This window comes from Oryzias melastigma, linkage group LG16 (assembly GCF_002922805.2).
Source record: "Oryzias melastigma strain HK-1 linkage group LG16, ASM292280v2, whole genome shotgun sequence".
NCBI classification, from domain to species: Eukaryota; Metazoa; Chordata; class Actinopteri; order Beloniformes; family Adrianichthyidae; genus Oryzias; species Oryzias melastigma.
The window spans coordinates 6,021,990-6,041,737 of NC_050527.1; the positions used below are offsets into that span (position 1 = coordinate 6,021,990).

Genomic DNA, 19,748 nt, shown 5'->3' on the forward strand with positions numbered 1-19,748 from the left:
TTGTGCAGAAAATACACGCATAGCTAAGTTTTCAAGCTCCATCCCCTCTGGGACTCTCATGATGCAAGGCAGTAAGGGTCTCATTGCAGAGATTAAAAGAGAAAGCAGAGAAGCACTTCTATTTTTATCATTCAATTGCGCTAAAAACAAAGGGCAATTGAAAAGATGGTAGCTTCGTCAGCTGAGGAAAATCCAACTTTACTTTGTTTTCCAAACATGGATTATAAGTCGCATAAAATATAAGAAAAAGCTTGTGTTAGAACAGGTTCTGCATTGTCATGTTACCAACTCAGTTTATTGTAATTAGGATCTTGGATTTCTTGCCATTAGAATTTAGATCTATATTAATCTTTAGTTTTTCATCCACTTGTGGATAAAAAGAAATAAGCTTTGATTTTGGAAGGTTAGCTGTTTTTGCAGCCTTAAACCATAAAGAGAATTGTCTTGCATATAAGAGTATGAATATATTGTAACAGCTGATGATTACATGTTAACACAGAAATAATGGTGAATTTGAATATCTGTCTTTGTTTTTTGTGTATTTATTTTGAAATGATAATATAAAAATGAATGACAATATGCAAAGTTAAAAAAAGCATCTTGCAAGAAACTTATCAAGTCCAAGCCCCTTTTTAAATTCAGCTCAAATTCAGTTTCATACAAACAGAGAAGCACAAGAAATAGGCACATGCACTAAAACAATACAAAAAAACCAAATCAGAGAATCTTGTTAAGTCACTTTTATTTATTTATTATACATCATCAGCAATTAGCTATTTTTTTTAAATAAAAGTCAAAATTCTTATGTATAAAAATGCCATAGTTTTATTATAATTGCAAATTAATGCATGAATAATTTATTACAAACTCATGTTCCATATGGCAAGATCATTTAGATAAACATTTATATAAAAGTGCAATAAAATATTTATTTAACCATATATGATTCCGTCCCAGCCATTTCATTTTATTTTATTTTATTTTATTTTATTTTATTTTATTTTATTTTATTTTATTTTATTTTATTTTATTTTATTTTATTTTATTTTATTGCAGTTCTCCTCCGGTCCTCTAGAGGGCGGGAGCCATGTTACGAGTGCTTTGATTCATCCGTTTCACGTCTGTGTTTACAAGCCAAGCGTGACGTTTACGGACCCGCAAAATACGTCTCTCGCCGCCGCTAACACGTCCCGGAATCGCGGATAAGCATCCAAAATGCAGTCCCTGAGAGAATTTCTCAATGACAAACTGACTGCGGTTGCTGAGGAGATATACGAAGCGGTCGAAAAAACTATAATCGAGTACAAAGAGGAGATTTTCCGCTCGAAAGAACTAGAAATCACTCACCTCAGGATGCAACTGAAGCTTCTCAAGTCAGGTTAGTTTGATGGAGAATTCTTATTGTGATCAAAGTAGTTTTATTTTGATGGTTTTATTATTAATACAAATGAGAATCCTTTGTCTTATCCAGACCCATGCTGTACCACCGACATGTGTCTTGAAGAGCAGCTACCGCAGCCCACCACGCCAGACTACCCTCCTCCTCCCCCTTCTGATGAGGACTACCATCAATCATCCCCTGCAGTGGCTGCTCCCCAGCACCACCATTGTGAGGAAGATGGTGACAGCAGCATGGACCAGGAGCATCCAGAATCTTCGCAAATCAAGGAAGAACCTGAGAAGACCCCCAAACACTTCTGGATCGATCAAGACGGGGAGCCTCTGGAGGCGTTAGAGTCAGACATCAAGTTAATCACATCACCTTCCGTTTTAAAACCAGATCTGGAGGAGCGAGCCCTGCACGTCCACCCTTTTCTCAACATGGCTGGTGGCGAGGAGAGCAGAGGCAAAGCCTACACCTGTCCTGTGTGTAAAAAAGGCTTCAGCAACTGCTCCCACCTGTCAGCTCACATCAGGACCCACACAGGAGAGAGGCCGTACAGGTGTGAAATATGCAGGAAGAGGTTCATCACCACAAGTGCTCTGAACAGACACCAGACCATTCACAGTGAGGGGAAGCAGTTCATCTGTTCTTACTGCGGAAAATCATTTAAATGGATGGAGTCTCTGGGCAGGCATATAAGGAGTGCGCACAAAGGATCAGATAACACGCCTGTATGATACACTGCAGACTAGAGTTTAAATACAGTAGTAATTACATGTACATTATTATGCTCCAAACATTAAATGACTGTAAAGCATGAATAGGTCAACTGTATGAGGTCATAAATTGTGCTGGTGAATACATACTAACAAAAAAAGAAAAAAACATTTTTGAAATCAACATTTCCTCATTAAAGTCATAATAACAAAAAGTATACTTATGGGTTTAGGCTGTAAAAATCTGATTTTAATCCAGTAGGTGGCAGTAGCACATTTTCATGATATGATTATCACTTTTTAGCATAAACTATCAGAATTGAAAATTGTTTTCCTTTAGCTAGTATCAGCCTTTAGAAGGATTGTCCACCACCTCCATACATTTCCAAAAACACTCAATGCAGGGGTTAAAAAGGCCCACTGGGACTTTTTGACTATAAATTTCACCAAATTAACCAACAAGAAAAATGTATTTCAATTTGTTTTGGAGACTGCATGTTTGAGCTTACCTTAATCTTTAAAAAATGTTGACCTTCATTGATGTTTATAATTAAAAATATCAAAGTTTCTGCCAACTGTGTAAATTGTGAAGAAACTACAAAAGCTATTTGTGGGAAAATGCATTGTTATTACACATATTTGCTAAATGTTCTTATTTTTAGTTCTTAACTGACAACAAATTCAATTTAATTCTCAACATCTGAGTAAAAATGGTGGATTTTTTAAATTTGAGTGAAAAGAACCTTCTTGTATTTGCAGTTTTAACCAGACTGAAAAAAGTTAAATATCATAGTATTATCCAATTTAAGTACATGTTCTCATTTATAAGCTTTTAAAAGTATTTTTTCACTTTCTGGCTGTTCTTCGTTTATTGCTTGTATTTGTGTAATTGTCTTGTGTTTAAATATGGTTTGTAAATAAATTTTAAGATGTATAAATTTAGAATTACATTATTTTGTGATTTTTAATTTATTCTTGTAAGTAAGCTACTGCAGACAAACTTAGGTCTGTAACATTTTGCAGATTTTTTTCAAAATGTGTTGATAATTGAACTTTGGTCAATTTTAGGGTTACAATAATCTATATTTTTTTATTGAACTTCTTTCCTTTTTGTTTCAGTTTTTAAATAGGGTTTATGCATTACTTACACTGGGCCACTTCAAATGCACACACACACACACACACATATATATATATTTCTTTTCTTTTTTGTGATGTTAAATTCTTGTAGGCCAGGTCCTTGAGCATAGTATGATGTTCTCATTGGAGATCCAAGGTGATTGTGTGTCCTTGAAGTGAAAGCTCCTGCATTCAATCATCACACAAAACACTATTATTGTCATTTATGCAACACCTTCTTTATATCATCCAACTATAGAAATCAAATTCTCAAGCCAACTCCCATCAGATGTCCCACATTTGGAAATTTGTTCTGCAGTTGACCCATTCTCTGGAGGGCCAGTGAGCTGCAGCCGCTCAGGAAACATCCAAGGCCTTAATGTTGAGTGTCAAACTGGTAGAGTTAAGAGTTTTTGATACGGAGTTAATGTGGATTTGAACCCACAATCCTTGAAACTTAGGGGAATGGGCTTAGGTATCTGTATGTGTGATAAATGTATGATATTTATTAGTGTCTTTAAATAGATTTGTAACCAAACCACATTTTTTGTAAATATATAGTATTAAATCAATATTATAAAAAGTAGTTTGTATAGATGAACATCTATGGAGGTGATCAGACTCAGTTGGACATGTGGCTTTTTGGTAAGAAGCCTAGATTAGCTACTGTGAGGGATTAATTAAAATGTTTGCAACAAAGAGGTGGGTGGGCAACATGCTGTTTGTCCTGGCTGACGATGCATCAGCTACGTCCAAAATCACTGTAAAATTTGCCAAACGGGTCTGCTCTCCAATCAGTGGTAAAGTTTCTGCAATTTTATCAAAAAAATAAATAAATAACTTCAGTGTGGCCTTTAGGACATTTTTGCTCAACTTTAATTGACAACCAGTATTTTTGTCATAAATACAACTCACTTTAGAATCCGATACAAAGAGAGGTCCTTTTAAAACTAAGAGGAAGAGAATGAAGCTCAGAACTTGATATTAATCATACATTTCATACTGGAATGTATGGATGGACAACAATATAATATATTATATTATATTATATTATATTATATTATATTATATTATATTATATTATATTATATTATATTATATTATATTATATTATATTAAAATGGAAATAATTGTAGTATTTTATTATACTGAAAAATATATATTATTTCCATCTATGGAATACATTGCTGCCCAGTATTTTCATAAATATATTGTTTTATCAGGAGAAGTCCCTGGTTTAAATCCTAGCTGGGATCTTTCTGTGTAGAGCTTGCATGTGTTGCCCGTGCATGAATCAGTTTCCTCTACACACTCCAGCTTTAAAACCTGCTTCACTGGGTAATTGGTGTCTCTAAATTGCCTCTAAGTGTGCATGTGTAAGTGTGTGGCCCTCCAACAGACTGGTGACCTGTTCAGGGTGTACCCCGCCTTCGCCCAGGAGTAGCTGGGTTGGCTCCAGCAGCCCTGTGACCCCCAAAAGGATACAACGGGTCAGAAAATGGATGGATGGATGTTTAACCTCTTCATAAACTTGTCACCTTTGCATGTTGCTCTAACTCTTGTCATTTGGTTTTTATCATCAATCATTATGCTGTTGTTTGTTTTTTCTGCTATATGAGGTGAGTTATTTTAATTATCCTATTTGAAATAGAAACAACAACTGAAATTAGTAGTACTGATTTAGAGATTACAGAAAACACCCTGCCCATAACAAATAGATTAAACTTGATCAAAAAAGTGAAATCAGGACTTTTCCACGAAGTCCATTTAATGCAACTCTTCCAACCTAGATTCCACTCACGTTCTTTCTACATAAACCTTCAGACTTGACATTGTTTGATGTGTTTTTGTTTGAAATTTTCCAACTTTTTTGATCTTGTGAGCTTTAATTTGAACCATCTTGATTTATTCCTTATTGCGCAACATTTCGAAACAAAAGAACTAAAGAACATACATCTGTCTGATCTGAGCCACGCTCACTGGGGCTCAGTCTGTTTCAGTGAGGTTCTGGCAGGCAGCTTTTTTTCCAGTTTTCTCTGCACCGCTTTGCACCGACTGCTCCTGTTGACCTGGGTTAACGTCTCAATAAATTTCTCCTCGCTGAAATGAAACACAAACACAGCGAGTCGGGCCTCTGTCGGCCACTAATCGCGGGAGATGCATAGACAATGGCATAAACAAGGCCATCAGCTCTGGAGTTGTGATGGAACAGACTCTGACAAAAGTGGGGTGTTTACATGAATTCCGCCAACATTCTTAACAATTTAAGCCACCATAAATATCTCTGAAAAAACAGTCAAAGCTTGCAGGGCTTTATGGTGCTTTGAAAGCCATTGTTTTGAAATCCACAGCAAGCGGCAGATTTTTATTTTTTATTTTTTTGGCTTTAAGACGACTGGTATATTAAACCCACATGGCAAGTCAGGTTGTGACTGCAGACAGGCAGTCGTACACCACTGCTCTCTTTGATTGCATTTTCTGTGATAGAGTTCCTTAAAAATGCTCTGCAATGCGTGCAGATGATCCACTGGGATGATCTTCTCCATGCTGCAGAGAGCAAGAGGTCAAAGCAGATTGATTGTCTGGGTTAAAAAAAAAAAGAAAAAAGCAGCAGACTCTTCTCTCAGACAGCCGTTGCTGTTCAGTTTCAGTTTGTCTGCTGCCTCTGCAGGCTGTGACAGCACTGCTGGAGATGAGTGAGATAAAGGGGGGATTTCCTGGAGTCCATGCTTTGCTGAACATTGGAAAAATCTGTCCTTTTTAATGTTTTTTTTTTTTAACACTCTAAAAATGTACAGGGTGGACGTAGGGATGTGTATTGGGAAAAGTCTGGCAATACATGTGATACATGTGTTGTCACACCATATGTATCCGTAGACAGTACCAGACTATATTTCACTATTTTTTTTAAATTATGTCTTAATAATTATCTGAATGTAAATACATTTTTCATAAGTAAAAAAGCAAAATTTGTGCTTTTTAATGATCAGAACATTATTTAAATCGATATAAGTATCGCCAAATAAAGTATCGCGATATCTAATTGAATCAATATATTCCTTTTACCCCTAGCTGGACGTATAAATCATAATTGTTCATTTCTAATCCTAAATTTCTAAACATTAGGAACAAAAAACATGGTGGCATTTGAATGAAGTGAAATCTTGTAACTTTTATTCTCTTTAAAGGATTTGTTTTGATTTGGCTTCATTACACCCTTTGTTGATAGTAAGACTCTAATCATTATATAATCAAAGATGGATGTTCAGCTGTGGATTTGTTTGTTTAATTTCCCAAAATTAATATCACATGGCAGGCCAGAGCCATTTGGAAATGATTCTTGTGTTATTCTTTGAGCCTGCTGATGCCTTTGGGGCATTTAGTTAATAGCAAAAGCAATCAATTTGCTAAACCGCAGAGAGGCAAACGTCTAGTTTTGAGAAGCGCTGGGACATGGTTTCAAATGTAAATTAACAACAGGAAACAATTACTTTCAAATCACTATTACCCAATCCAAAAAAAGACATAAAGAGGCAGAAAAAAGCTGGTCAGAAGATTACAGTTTAGATATCCTTTATCATTTCTAAATTAAAGTCTGGCAACAACAAAAATGTTTTTTTAATTGTGAAGTCTTTCAAAAATATTTTTTAACTATCTTCAAAATGCATAAACTAATTTAATTTTACTATAATCTCAGTACATAGGAATCAGCTTTGCTGTGTAGTCTGACTGAAGCTCCTTCTGTAGCTTTTGCACAGGATGTAGAGCATTTTTATTAGCAGGATTGACAGAGCCTTTGTTATCAGCTTCTGCTTTTATTTGCCTGTCTGGCTTGGATGGCAGTGAAAATTGCCCTCGCTGCCACTGTCTTGTAAATAATCTCTAAAACCCCTTTTTTTTCTCCAATTTAATTCTTTCTTGGTGGGGAGCTTTGACTCTCGGAGGTGGGGGACGTCGGGTTACACAGTGATGGGATAACCGCCGCGTGCTCCACTTCTCCTCTTTACTCAATAGGCTCCTCAGAGGTAGGAATCTCAATCAATTGTGTCCCAGTTAGAAACAAAGGGCTGGAACTGCAGAATCACCACAGCAAAAGAAACTAAAGGGATGATATCAGCAATATTAAAATAGATGCAACTTTAAAAAGAAGGATTGTTTTTTTATTATCTTTTTTGCACCAAAAATGATCTTTTATCTTTTTTAAATCTTGTCTCCATTATTGATAACTTGTACATCTGTTTGGACACAATTCATTCTTTAGATACATTTATTACAAAAAGTCCTATTTATTTTAGCAAAAAGATGTCAAGGAATGTCTACATTTCTTCATACCTCCTGATAAACACTAAAGTGCGCTCAGATTGTCCTCTGATGGGATGTCACCAGAGGGGAAATGTGTCCTGTTGAAGGTTCGTTACGTGGTGCTGACACACTTTTCCAAGGTGACTTTTAACGACACAAAACCTTCAACTCATGAAGGAAACCATGTGGCGCCGTAGACACTATTGTTGTTGCACAAGGAGGCTGCATGTTTTTTCTTTAAAACACCAAAAGCAGCAGAAATGTGTCGTCTGTTCAGCCAGATCTGTGGGCCAGCAGTGAGGCAACACGAAGGCCGCGCTCACTGATCCACGTCCAAATAAAGGCGATCCCTCCAGCCAGACATGATGAAAACTCACCCTCAGCTTTCAGCAGCATCTGTAAATCACACTTTAAGCCCCTCCCCCTTTTCTTCATTTGATTTCTCTCTATATTTTCTCATTTTTACGTAAATGTTGCTGTCCCTATGGGTATTCACTGGAACAACGTTGCTGCTCCCCTGTTTCCCACTCATCCCATGTGTCTCCTATTAGCTACACTCAAAAAAAAAAGGGAGGGAGGGACGTGCTGGAGGAGAAAAAGAGAAAGGAAGGAGGGAGAGGAATCTGATATGCTTCGTGCATGAGAAGACATGCAAAACAGGGCAAGCGCTCTGAATGTACATGAGGGGGTCCACTCATGGAAAAACTCGAGATATTACCAAAAAAGAGATTATAATTTATTTCCAGATGTTTTTTTTTTGTTTTTTTTGCCCTCATTTGCATCTTGTTACACAAGGAAAATTGAAAATCAAAAATAAAAACCAACTGCCATACCATGAAAATGTAAAAAAATAATACAAATAATATGTGTTGTATATATAATTATTCATTATCAACAAACAACAATAATCTTAATAACAATACTATTAATCATAAACATAACAAAACACTAAAATGCTGGTCTCATGCATATAGAGCAGCCCTCAGATACAAATGAGGGGGAAATGACTAAAAAACAGAACCAAAAGTTCCACCAGTTTAGAATAAGCGCATAAAGCTACATGCAACCACATAAGAGACTCATGTACACAGTCTTCTGGCATCAAGTATTTTACACGTACTGTACTTCACTATCGTCGCCTCCAGCTAATATTCTGTACAGAGCGAAAAACCAAAAAAAAAAAAAGAGGACCGAAGAACAAAACGCAGGAAAAGCGCTGGAGCCGTTAGGAGGGACTCTGTGCAACATTTTCACACCCTCCTCCTTCCTCCAATAATCCTTCAAAATCTTCCTCAGTAAATTCCTTGTCCATAAGAAGTCCACATCTTGTAAATAAGTCTTTGTTTCCTCGTTTTCAGTGCTTTCGTTGTAGTATTTGTCCCTTTTCTCCATGCTGCTTCCTGTCGTGCCCCTCCCTCACAAGGTCTTGTCACTCTCCTTCTTCAGGTGACTGAAAGGTCAAAAGACAAAACACACCGGTCTGTAAGTAAAAGCTGAGGTTTGGTTTCATTTTGCAGCCAACATTCATATCCTGTGCATGCAGACTGACATTTACGTCTCTGTGAACCAGAAAGCTGTTGTTGTTCTTGCTTGGGGTTTAACTTTTACGGTCCCAAGAGCAAATAAGCTAACAGTAATACAAATGTAATATAAACAGATTTCTGCAAACTGATAAATTCAAAGGATCAGGTCAAGTTTAGGCCATTTTTTTGCTTCTTTTCATGAGCATCTGTGCTTCATGAATTTTTTTTTCAACAAATCCAGTAACCCGGATTAGTCCAGCAAGTGGCAAAATTGAAAGTTTAGCTTCAAATCTAAAGTCAGATTAAGATCTGAAATTGGACAGGCAGGTTAAGAAGGATCAGAGGGATTGTGGGAAATAAGAATCTTAGAAAAATGACAACAAGAAAATATTTAAAAATATTTTCTCTGTTAAATAAATACTATTTACCAGAACACTGCATTTCTTAACAAATTAACAAAATTATTTTTTTCGCTAAAGATGCAGAATCCAGTTTAATTTTGGTTTAAAGAACTATTTAGATGAAAAGTGTGATTTTGGTTTTAATGTTTTTGTGGGATTTATGAAGAAAATTAAGCTTCAAATTGCATTTCAGAGTATTTCTTTGTTTAAATTTTTGGATCAGACAAATAAATGCTGTTGGAAAAAGCTGTAGCTATGACGTAGAAACTACTACTGTAAGCCACAAGAAAGATCGTTGATCTCCTCTTGTCCTTCTTTCTGATGCATCCACTTGCAAACAAACAGATCCATGAACATCTTTGTTTTCCTTGTCTGATCTGGTATGTTGCTCAAAACTGTACAGCTGGATAGTTCTAATATTGTTTACCATTTTTATTGCACTGGTAATGATAGGTTGTGGTTGTAAGGGGCTGTAAGCTGGCGGTGGAGCGTATAAACAGATGGATGATAATAAGGGGAAGGGCTTACTCCATGCATCAGTCACAACCACAACGCAAAGGCAACTTTCTAATGAACTACTGCTGCCCTGCAGAAACTATGCTCTAGAAAATGACAGTTTGTTTTTCTTAATTTTGGATAAAAACAGCATAACCATACTATAAAAAAGAAACCCACTGGGAACGCTTTTAGAATAGATCAAAGATGATTGGAGTGGGTCTAAATATTCTGAAGGAGGCAACACTGTATCAGCAAAGTAAGAATCAGAGGGGAGAAATTCAAGAAGGTCACAGTTAGAGAGAAATCTGCTGTTTGAGGACCTTCATGAGCACTTTGCTCAATTGTCTCATATTACTTACAAACCTCATGATTACTGTTTTTTTAAGAACCACTGTTACCAGTAATTAGGTTTTGACAGTAGGTACTTATAGCTAAGACAGAAAAGAGCTATGCAAGATGTTCCACCTCTATTTCCTTAAAAATGTTGACTTTGTACCTGTAATACTCGTCCTGGGTGAGGGAGTGGTGGTGATGGTGGATCCACTGTTGCTCCAGGGCCAGTCTCTGGATCTGCAGCTCTGCGCTCTGGGCCTGCTGCATGGCCTGGAGCTGATGGGCTGCCGACATGGGACCAGTGAGGGAGGACGGCTGTGGCAGGTCACGGAAAGGAGCACCTGAAGAAGGGAATAAATAAAAAACAAAAGGAAGAGGGAAAGGAGGGACATTAGGGTCAGTCATCCCCATCTAGAGCCAAAAATGTGTCTAGATATATTTTTAGCACTGTTGTTTAGAGTAGAAAACTGAACGAGTACATGGACGAGGAGCCTTCTCCTCACCGAACAGCTGTTGGCGGAGCACATCGCTGTCAGTGAGGGGGTGAGCCAGGATGGGGGTGCCGATTGTGGCTCCTGGGTAAGGGAGGCGTGCCAAAGGAGACCCTGACGCCAACGGGTCCATTAGGGGGTGAACCCCGCCCGCCGCTAGATGCCAATGATGTAATTGGAAATACAGGAGAAATTTAATAGGGGTCAAAGCAGAAAGCTTCCCACAATGAAAAGGCGTTACTGAGTGGCTAAAATAATATCTGTCTTGTGCTATAAAATCTATGACTTCATTCAGTAAAAATAAGTTGATTTATCTGTACAACAATAGATTTTAGACTTATTTGATTCAGATCTTTTAAAAAATTGTGTTTTTCTCAAATGGAATATTAGTCTGCTCATCTATACGCATTTGTGAAAAAGATACATTATTAGGTCACAAAAATCTATCTAGTTTAAATGCAAAATGTTTCCAACACGTTTTCAATTTTTTTATTAGCAGGATTTAAAGTTGAATTTAACAACCCAGCATGCTTTGCAACATGGTGCATAAAATGGAATTGCAATAGTCTGCCAATTCCTGTGGGCCAACATTTAAACTGCTGGTTTAATATTTGCATGTTTTTAAACAAGTTAAATATTAAAAGTGTAAATCACAAATGCGCAACTTGGAGCTGTGTTGGCTGCAAGAAACTTCTACCGAAAGATAAAATTCACACACAAAATATCTACCAATTCAGTTTAAACAACATTTTTATTCATTTTGTAAAACATGTTTAAAAACAATCAGATATCAGGATTCTTAGTAGAATTAAGTACCTGTGTCTTGCTGGTGCAGATGAAGATGTGAGTGGATGTGTGAATGCTGGTGATGATGAGGTGTCACGTTCAGCATCTGAAGACGACCGAGATTCTCTCCTCCTCCGCCACTTCCTCCTCCTCCTCCTCCTCCATTTCCTCCTCCTCCACTGGCTCCCCCTCCTCCACCCCCGCTGCTTCCTCCCCTTTCACGCTCCCTCTCCCCAAAGGTCGGTAAAGCTGCTCGGTCTCGTTCCTTTTCCCTTTCTCTTTCTCCACTCCGGTCACGCTCAAAGGAAGCAGGGGAGCGGGTGGGAGTGGGATAGTTCTCGGCAGGAGCAGTGGGCGCAGAGGCTGGTGGCAGATGAGAGGAGGGAAAAGAAGAATGGGGGACTGGGTGATGAAGCGAGGCAGCATTAGATGTTGGTGGAGCAGGCTGGGAAGGAGCGGATGGAGGAGCAGTGGTGGATGGTGGCGCTTGAGAGGCAGCAGGTGGAGCAGATAAAGGGTGGGAGGTAAGAGATGGTGGAAGTAGAGATGTAGCAGGGGGATTGGCCAGAGACTGAGGAGCCGGAGGGTTAGGAGGTCGAGTTACTGGTGCCAGGGCTGGGTTTTGGAGGTGTGGAGGTCCAGGGGCAGCTGGAGGAGGAGTACCATAGAGTGACACCTCATTTGCTCCTGCCGGACCAGCTCCAAGCAGCAAGGAGTGAGCTTGCGCATGGGCATTTGCATGGGCATGGGAATGAGAGTGAGCAAGAGCAATGGCTGCAGGATCAGGAATGGATCCAGGTGGGTAAACCCGCTCGTCACTCTTGAATTCAAATCCAGGTTTCATCCGATCTCGATGAGAGGCCACTGAGTGAGGGAAACCAACTCCTCCTAATCCTGGACCTCCAATCCCACCAGGTACCGGACCTCCTGCCATTCCAGGATGGCCACCAATGCCTGGACCATTTTCTAGACTACCACCATACAAAAACCCCAAAATAGCCGCTGCTGTGGCTGCATCAGCAGGAAGGTGGTGTGGATGGGCAAAAGCATGATTCTGAAACTGAGGGAGGAAGAATGAGGGGTGGACGTGGGGGTGCCCATGATGAACCTGTGGGTGGTGTGCTTGGGCGCGACTTGCGGCCCCAAGTGGAGACATAGCATGTGGGCGAGCATATTCGCTCAGAGTTCTTAATGCTGGTGTGTCAGGACCCAAATATGGACCTCCCAAACCTATTCCCAGGCCTCCCTGGGGACCTCCAACTACAGCAGATGCACCACCCATGGATGGTAAAAGCAAGGAGTGGGGTATTGAATGAGAGAGAGATGGATGGAGATGGTGTGCTGGAGCAAGGTGAGCATGTGGATGTGAAGGATGATGCTGGGGATGAGGAGGGTGGGGGACAGGGTTGCTGGATGAGGCAGAAGAAGGGTCAAGAATAATAGAGGATGAGGGAGGGAAAAAAAGTGTGGAGCCCTGGCGACCCCCTCCAGCAGCACTGATGTCCTTCTGGTGCTGTAGTACAAACAAAAGAAAAGACATATTTGTTATGACCCACTTTAAAACCATCCTGTGAGGGTACGTACTCACCGGGCATGTATGGTGCGTTCAAGAACATGCTGAATGCGGGTTTTGGCTTATGGTGTTCACATTAGATTGTTGCTACCCAATATTAGCCCATGTACCTGCATTTGGAAGAGGCTTGGTGCAAAATGTCAATGCTGTGTAAATCTTGCGAACCTCCAGGCTTTTCACAGCTCTATTACAATGTATGACACACTTGGTGTCATATAATTCCAGCTGAGCACAAACCACAATTATTGATGTATCCTCCATAATCAATTTTCAAACAGTTGGCACTTCCATGTATTTAAAAAGGACGCTACCAAATCCCACTCCTTGACTACTCAAAGTTCAACTGGTTTAGCTTTCAGCAAGCATTTAATGGCTGCGTGATTTGTAATTAGAGCCAGAGAACTGACTTAAAAACTTGTGTATAAAGGTCTGAACACAAGAGTTTTGACTGTGGAAGCCTGAAACTTGCATATATCCATATTTACATAGATTTTTCATTGGAAGTGGTTGTTCAAATGTACTTGTACGTAGTGTTACAATGGTTATCTGTCTCCAGATCAAACCCTCTAAATCTAAGAATACTAAATCTGACATAGTACATAAATTTGTGCACACCTGCAGATGACGATCCAGTTCCCTCTCACGTTCACGCTCTCTTTCTCGTTCTCTTTCTTTTTCTCTTAGGTCTCTTGCTCGCTGTTCCACCTCTCTGCGAGCTCTTTCAATCATCTCATTCCGTTTCTTCCACAGTTTGGATCCGTCTAGTGGAACAAAGACAACATCGCTGCGTGCACAGGAGTTCCCACTGCCACGATCTAGGACCTTGTGAAACCTAGAGTCATAACATACAGAATCAACAATCAAAAATCTCGCATAAAGATTCACTGACAATCTTAGTGAGGATGCAAACCTCGTTTTGACATTACCGTGCTGACTGGCTGGCGTGGATAGGAATGTCCACAGGTTTTGGTTCTGGTGAGGGACTTCTCAACACTGGTGGTGGGCTTTCATTCTCTTCCCTTTCTTCAATTGGTTCTTCTTTAATGACGGGTGTTGGAGGTGGGCCTGAATCTGAATGCCCATCTCCACTTGGGAGTACAGAGCTTGTGACGGGCGCTGAAATGTTGTTATTGTTGGTAGAGTTACCTAGAGGTGGAGGGCCCTTAGAGATATTTTGAGGTGAGAGTGACTGAGAGTTGGTATTACTGCTACTGGGTGTGCTACTGTTGCTACCACTGTTTGCCATATGACCAGCATTGCTCCCATTAGAGTGATATGTTCCACTGAATTGAGGGCGGCTGTTCAAAGCGCCATGGAAAGGGGAAGGACGGCAACCAGGTGAACAGCTGGTTGGTGCAGGCGCCACAGGAAGTTGCGCATTAGGAACAGAAGAGGGGCCAGAGGGAAAAGATGAAAATGGTCCTATCTGATTGGTGGATGGACTGGGCAAGGGTGATAGGGGTTTCGGAGGAGTCTGGGTAGAGGATTGATAATGTGGGGGGCGGACACCAGCAGCCATACCTACTGGAGGAGGTTGAGTGTGTGAGTTTTGCGGAGGGGGTAGAGGAGCCAGAGTTGGTTGATGGGGGTATGGCCCATGGTGAGTGCTAGAGGAGGAAGGAGAGAGTGCAGAAGGCTGATTTGGGCCTCCACGGCTTTGGTACATACTAGAGTCTCGCAAGTTTGAGTCCCTCTCCCTGTCTTTTGGCCCAGACTGGTAATGAGGGTAAGGTGGGTGAGGATACTGGGCTCCACCGGGCCCTGAATACTCTCGACCCACATTTGAAGTTACCCCCGGGGAGCTTAAGTACTCACGATTTGTGCCAGCAGGAGGAGGCACACCAGCAGGAAAGTCTTTTGCTCCAGAAGGAGGATACTCTCTGTGAAAGTGATCTCCACCAGAGGATGGAGTTTGTGCCTGGTCTATAGAAGGAGGAAAGTCTCTGTTTGATGAGTTTGAAGGATGAGAGTTATGGTGTGAAGGAAGGGATGTTTGGGATGGGTGATTTGCATTGTTTTGAGGAGAGACAGGTGGATCACGGTTCAGCATGGGGGCTACTGGCAGCCCAGCAGTTGAGCTTGGGGGGTTTCCTTGTGAGATGGAATTGCTGGGGTTGCTGTTGCTAACTTCTCTTGTTTGACCAGGAAACTCACCCCATCTGCTCCCATCTTTGTCTCTGGGATGCCCCCCTGCAGCTCCACCAGGGCCAAAATCTCTATTTTGGTTTTGGTTTGGTGTATTAAAATCCTTTCCTGTTTCACGTTCTCTGTCTCTTTCACGATCCCTGTCTCTGAAAGCTGGACCAAAGTCTCTCCTTTCTGGACCAATGTTAGGTCCATCTCTCCCAGATCCTTGGTACTCACGGCTCTGACTCATGACCCCAAACTCCCTGTTTTGGATACTGTTGGGCCCACCCATCGCACCACAAGTACTATTAATATTACTGCTGCTATTGTTGTTGCTGTTTGCAGTGGGAACAGGGTACTCCCTACTGATCTCTCTCCCACCACACTCTCCTCTCACTCCCCGCTCCCTCTCTCCTGCAGCCCCCCTATCTCTATCGCCTCCCCCTCCAGTGTACCTGGGAAGGTACTCCCTGTGGGGGTGGGGGTGAGAATGGGGGAGGTAAGAGGGGTGGGAGGAGGAATGGCGAGAGGATGGAGGGTTGTAAACGGAAGGAAGTTGTTGCTGTTGAACAGGAGGCTGGTGAGAGTGATGGTTGCCAGGGTAACGAGTGTAACCCCAGCTGACCTGGCAACCAGTAGCTGTGCCCCCCTGCCAGCTGGTGGAGCTGTAGTGATGAGGATGGCTGGAGGGCTGTGTCTGAGGCTGAGACTGGGGCTGGGGGGGAGTCTGTGGCACCAGAGAAGGAGGCGTGGACTGAGTTTTCTCCAGAATTTTGTCTCCCTTCTCTGTTTTGTCTCGCTCCGTCTTAACCTCAGCAGGCAAGTTTTGTCCTCCAGGCTCTAATGGTTTTAGGGCAGGTGGAGGAGGAAGTGGCATTGGTAACGAGTGTGACATGTTGGGGCTACTGTGGGAAAACTCTCCTCCAGAGATAGTTGTCTTTGTGACACACTGTGAGCTGGCTTTGGAAGTCATTCTGTTCCCACTTAAGGCTCCTTCAACACTCGTTGGGGTGCCATACTCAACTTTACACATCAGTTTGGAGTCCAGGGAAAAATATGACTTCCTCCCACTATTGCTGTCATTTGACGAATCTCCTGTTCCGCGGAGAGACTGAGTCAAGCCAGTCGAAGAGCAGGGAGTGGAGGGGGGCTTTAAAGATGGGCAGTCCTCTGCTCCTTCCACGTCTCGTTTCTCTCCATCTCCACAGGATTCCTCCCCCCTCCCTTCACGGACAGCTCTCCTGTCTTCTCCTGTGACTTTCCTTGCACCCCCTTCTTTAGTTTTCTCACGTTCTCCTTGCTTTGGTGAGTCTGGGCCATCAGAATCAGAGTCTAGACTTCCCAGAGGGGAGGCCGAAAGGCTTGGAGATGAGGAACGATTGTCTTGGTCTATATCCCGCCCACTGCTCAGACTACTACTACTATTGGCAAGGCTCCCCACAACTGAACTCCTGCTGCCCTGTGACTGGCCGTCCTCATTGTCACTCTCACGAGATTGGCTGACAACAGTGGTTGGAGGTGGAACTGTGGAAGGAGTTGAGCTTTCAGTCGAGTGTGTTGATGTTGGAGGGTTTGGGGTACAAGCTGAGTCCTAAAGGAAATTGAGGACAAAATGAAAACTGAGAAGACTCACTTCCTGCCTGATTGTTTAAGGAGTGACAACAGCTTAAGTCTCAAAGATCTAAAACACAATATTATAGATGGTTTGAGTATAACATGCTGATGAAGAGTTAGACAAACCTGAACTTTCTGCCTTTTTGGAGGCGATACAAGTTCCTCCCCCTCACTCTCTGATGAATCATGCCCTTGTGATCTGCGACTGAAGCGATTTCCAGCCAATTCCTCACCAGAGCCTCGTTGCTAAAACAACACGAGAGCTTTAATTTATCAGTGATGGTTCTGCATTCTTAATAAGACTACATCTGTTTTTAGGACAGACCCACACTTGCACACATACACAATATCAGTGTCAAACATGGCACATCAAAGACTTGAATTTGCAAAGACGCGCATCACAGAGTCAACCTATTCCTACACTGTAAAGGTATGTCTGTGGAAATCATACAGATGAGTCATGAAGAGGCAGCTCACAACAGACATCACAGAGGTCAAACGCGGAGACAGTCCTTTGTTCTTTCTCATTTTTGTCTGAACGCACAAGTGTAAAATTAGTTCAAAACAAGAGACAGAGCACATGAAAGGAGGCGTATTTTTACCGTCTGCCTGTCGTTGCGTTCAGGACGAGTGGGGCTGGGGTGCGGCCGTCTGCCCCTTCTCTCTTCACTTGCCCCCCTCCTTCTGCCACTACGCATGGGCATCTGCAAAACAAAGTCCAGTTAAAGAGAAGAACTAGGTGCAAAGTTGGAATGGGTTGGATGGAGAAAGAGAAATGTTGAAAAAATGTTGACTTAGTAAATATATTTCACCAAAAAAAGCACTGATTGGAGAATAAACATTATTTTTTGAATGGTAAGTAGAGTAAGACACAGTAGGAAGAAATAAAAACTGCAAGGAAAATAATAAATCAAACACAGAAATTAATGGTTTTATCTCATATTAGGGCAAATAATATTTAGGATTTTGTCAAAGTGGCTATTGAGAACCATACCGATTCTTTGTGCGTCCTTGTTTTCATTATGTCTTCTTTATAACGTCCATTTTACAACACGAGGCCTTGCAAAGGTTGAACTGGTTCCATTTCTGATTGGGTTGTGTTGCACCGTGAGACCTAGCAAAACCTGCAAAAAAGCACAAGCAAAAGGAGTGATCCTGTTTTTCAGAGAAATCCCACAAATAACTTGGTGTCTTGCAGGGAATGTGAGGAAGGAAGCAGCAATGATCCTCGTTTTTTACTCTCAAATTTTGGAATTTCTAACATTTTGAAAACATGTGAGTGCACAACCGCAAAAGCACAGCAAGAGCATTTAAATTCCCTGCATGCTCTGCACTCTATCTCCACAACTGCTCTTCACTCTGCTCAAAACAGTCCCCTCTCTGCCCTCTGCTTTCACCACAGCCGCTCAAACCCAGAAATGCGAGAGGTTAACCCACTCTTGTTGACAGAATGCACTAGTTGGAGCGGAATACTCATGAAGCTGATGCTTTTTGAATCTCAGGCTGCACAAGACCGAGAACCCCCACACCCCCAGTAAACATCAAGACTATGTGAGGCCACACCCCCTCTGCTTTCAGCTCCTCTGCAACAACCCTCAACCACTTGTGGTTAACCCTCGTGACCTGGTTATGACCAGAAGAACCACAAGCCTATTTATTCAAACATGCCATTAAGGATGCACACAATGTCAAGATCGTGTCATTTGGTGCTTGGCGAGGAACGGTTGTCATTCCACGTCAATAGGAAATGCTTCCTACATTGAGAATGATATAAAACAGCTTTAAATATAGATCCTTTTTGTTTGGAAATCTTAAACTAAATGGTGTTGTAGCTTCCCTACATGGATGTGCATTCATTAGTGCACACTGCAGTGAAAGATGGAGACTTTTTAAAGGATTTTATCCTCAAAATCCAAATAGATAGTACAAAAAATATATCCATGCAGTGCAGTTCCCAGTTATTAATGGCATTAGGTGGTTTTCTGCATGCTCGCTACACAATGCATCTCAGTTACAGGTGGCAGCAGTGGCCTGTCTGTGGTCCTCCTGCAGGTCTGTGGTCACGGTCAGTTTACAAAGACCAACAGACCATCGTTTCCTCTGCAAACTCATGCAAGCATCCAGCACACGCATCGTCAACAAATCGGCCCTGCATGTGATGCAAAGCAGCAGCATGCAGTTGCTCTGCTTACATCACCAGTGAGCGCGCACTGCAACGACTCTTTCTTCTTTTCTCCCTGCGAAATGTTATTGATACGCACGCAGAGAGCAGCCGAATCTGCCCTCAGAAAACCTCCCAAAGCCCACGGCGGACGTGTTCGAGCTGCACATACGTGTGGATGTCTGCGCCGAGCCGCTTCCGAGCGCCGCACATGTGAAGAAAAAAAAGAAGGAACCATTCTTCGGAATGGCGAATGCATTTCGCACCGGCTCCCCTCGCTGGAATGTGGGTGCGCGTCGTGCACTCTTCAGCGTTAATTCACCGGGACATAATTTAGCCGTAACGCAGCGTGACGATGAGCGCACAAAGGGGGTTCGGGGAAAATGGAAGGGATAGAGTGCAAACGTGGCCATCAGGAGCAGCTCCAAACGCATCCATTTTTCCTCCTCCTCCTTACCTATGATATCCAGCGATGCGTTCTCCCATTCTCACTCCGCTTTCTCCTTCCTCTCCCTGTTTTGTCGTTTTATGTTGCACGCTGACGCGCACGCCCCACAGCCCGGGCGTCTGTCAGCGCAGGCTGGCTCATGTTGCAGAGCGCACCGATCATAACAATAACGCAGAAGAAAGCTCCGGTTATTCGTTGCAGGGGGAAAAAACAGGGGTGCCAACTGAGGACTGTACAAATTGATACATACCCTCGCCTCTTCCCCCACCCCC

The 19,748-nt window shown here is 41.9% G+C and overlaps 2 protein-coding genes across 6 annotated transcripts; one reads left to right on the plus strand and one right to left on the minus strand.

Moving 5' to 3' along the window:
* The first annotated feature begins 73 nt into the window (after positions 1-73).
* LOC112143705 (zinc finger protein 184) lies at positions 74-2,254 on the plus strand. Its single transcript, XM_024267875.2, has 2 exons — positions 74-1,378; positions 1,472-2,254. The coding sequence occupies exons 1-2, from the start codon at positions 1,216-1,218 to the stop codon at positions 2,119-2,121; spliced, it is 813 nt and encodes a 270-aa protein (XP_024123643.1). The 5' UTR covers positions 74-1,215; the 3' UTR covers positions 2,122-2,254.
* A 5,981-nt stretch (positions 2,255-8,235) lies between these two features.
* atn1 (atrophin 1) lies at positions 8,236-19,748 on the minus strand. 5 transcript variants are annotated; one of them, XR_002918776.1, is made up of 10 exons: positions 19,486-19,748; positions 17,862-17,991; positions 17,470-17,571; positions 16,994-17,113; positions 14,053-16,844; positions 13,742-13,958; positions 11,584-13,066; positions 10,756-10,936; positions 10,440-10,617; positions 8,236-8,971 (listed from the first exon to the last, which is right to left on the minus strand). XR_002918776.1 is itself a non-coding variant. In XM_024267730.1 (10 exons), exons 2-10 carry the CDS (start codon positions 17,886-17,888, stop codon positions 8,938-8,940), a joined length of 5,097 nt encoding a protein of 1,698 aa, XP_024123498.1. In that variant the 5' UTR covers positions 17,889-17,991; positions 19,486-19,748; the 3' UTR covers positions 8,236-8,937. The 5 variants fall into 5 exon arrangements, 4 of the variants coding, with proteins under 4 accessions (XP_024123498.1, XP_024123497.1, XP_036071967.1 ...); XM_024267730.1 differs by having other exon boundaries at positions 10,780-10,923; XM_024267729.1 differs by having other exon boundaries at positions 10,756-10,923.

Bases quoted from the DNA above. Each gene is read 5' to 3' on its own strand.
- LOC112143705 (XM_024267875.2), top strand. From the start codon at position 1,216: ATGCAGTCCCTGAGAGAATTTCTCAATGACAAACTGACTGCGGTTGCT. The intron at 1,379-1,471 runs GTTAGTTTGATG...TGTCTTATCCAG, and splicing joins ACTGAAGCTTCTCAAGTCAG to ACCCATGCTGTACCACCGAC.
- atn1 (XM_024267729.1), bottom strand. From the start codon at position 17,888: ATGAAAACAAGGACGCACAAAGAATCG. The intron at 17,572-17,861 runs GTATGGTTCTCA...TTTGTTTTGCAG, and splicing joins CAAGGACGCACAAAGAATCG to ATGCCCATGCGTAGTGGCAG. The intron at 10,618-10,755 runs GTACTCGTTCAG...TCCCTTCTTCAG, and splicing joins GGAGAAGGCTCCTCGTCCAT to GTGCTCCTTTCCGTGACCTG.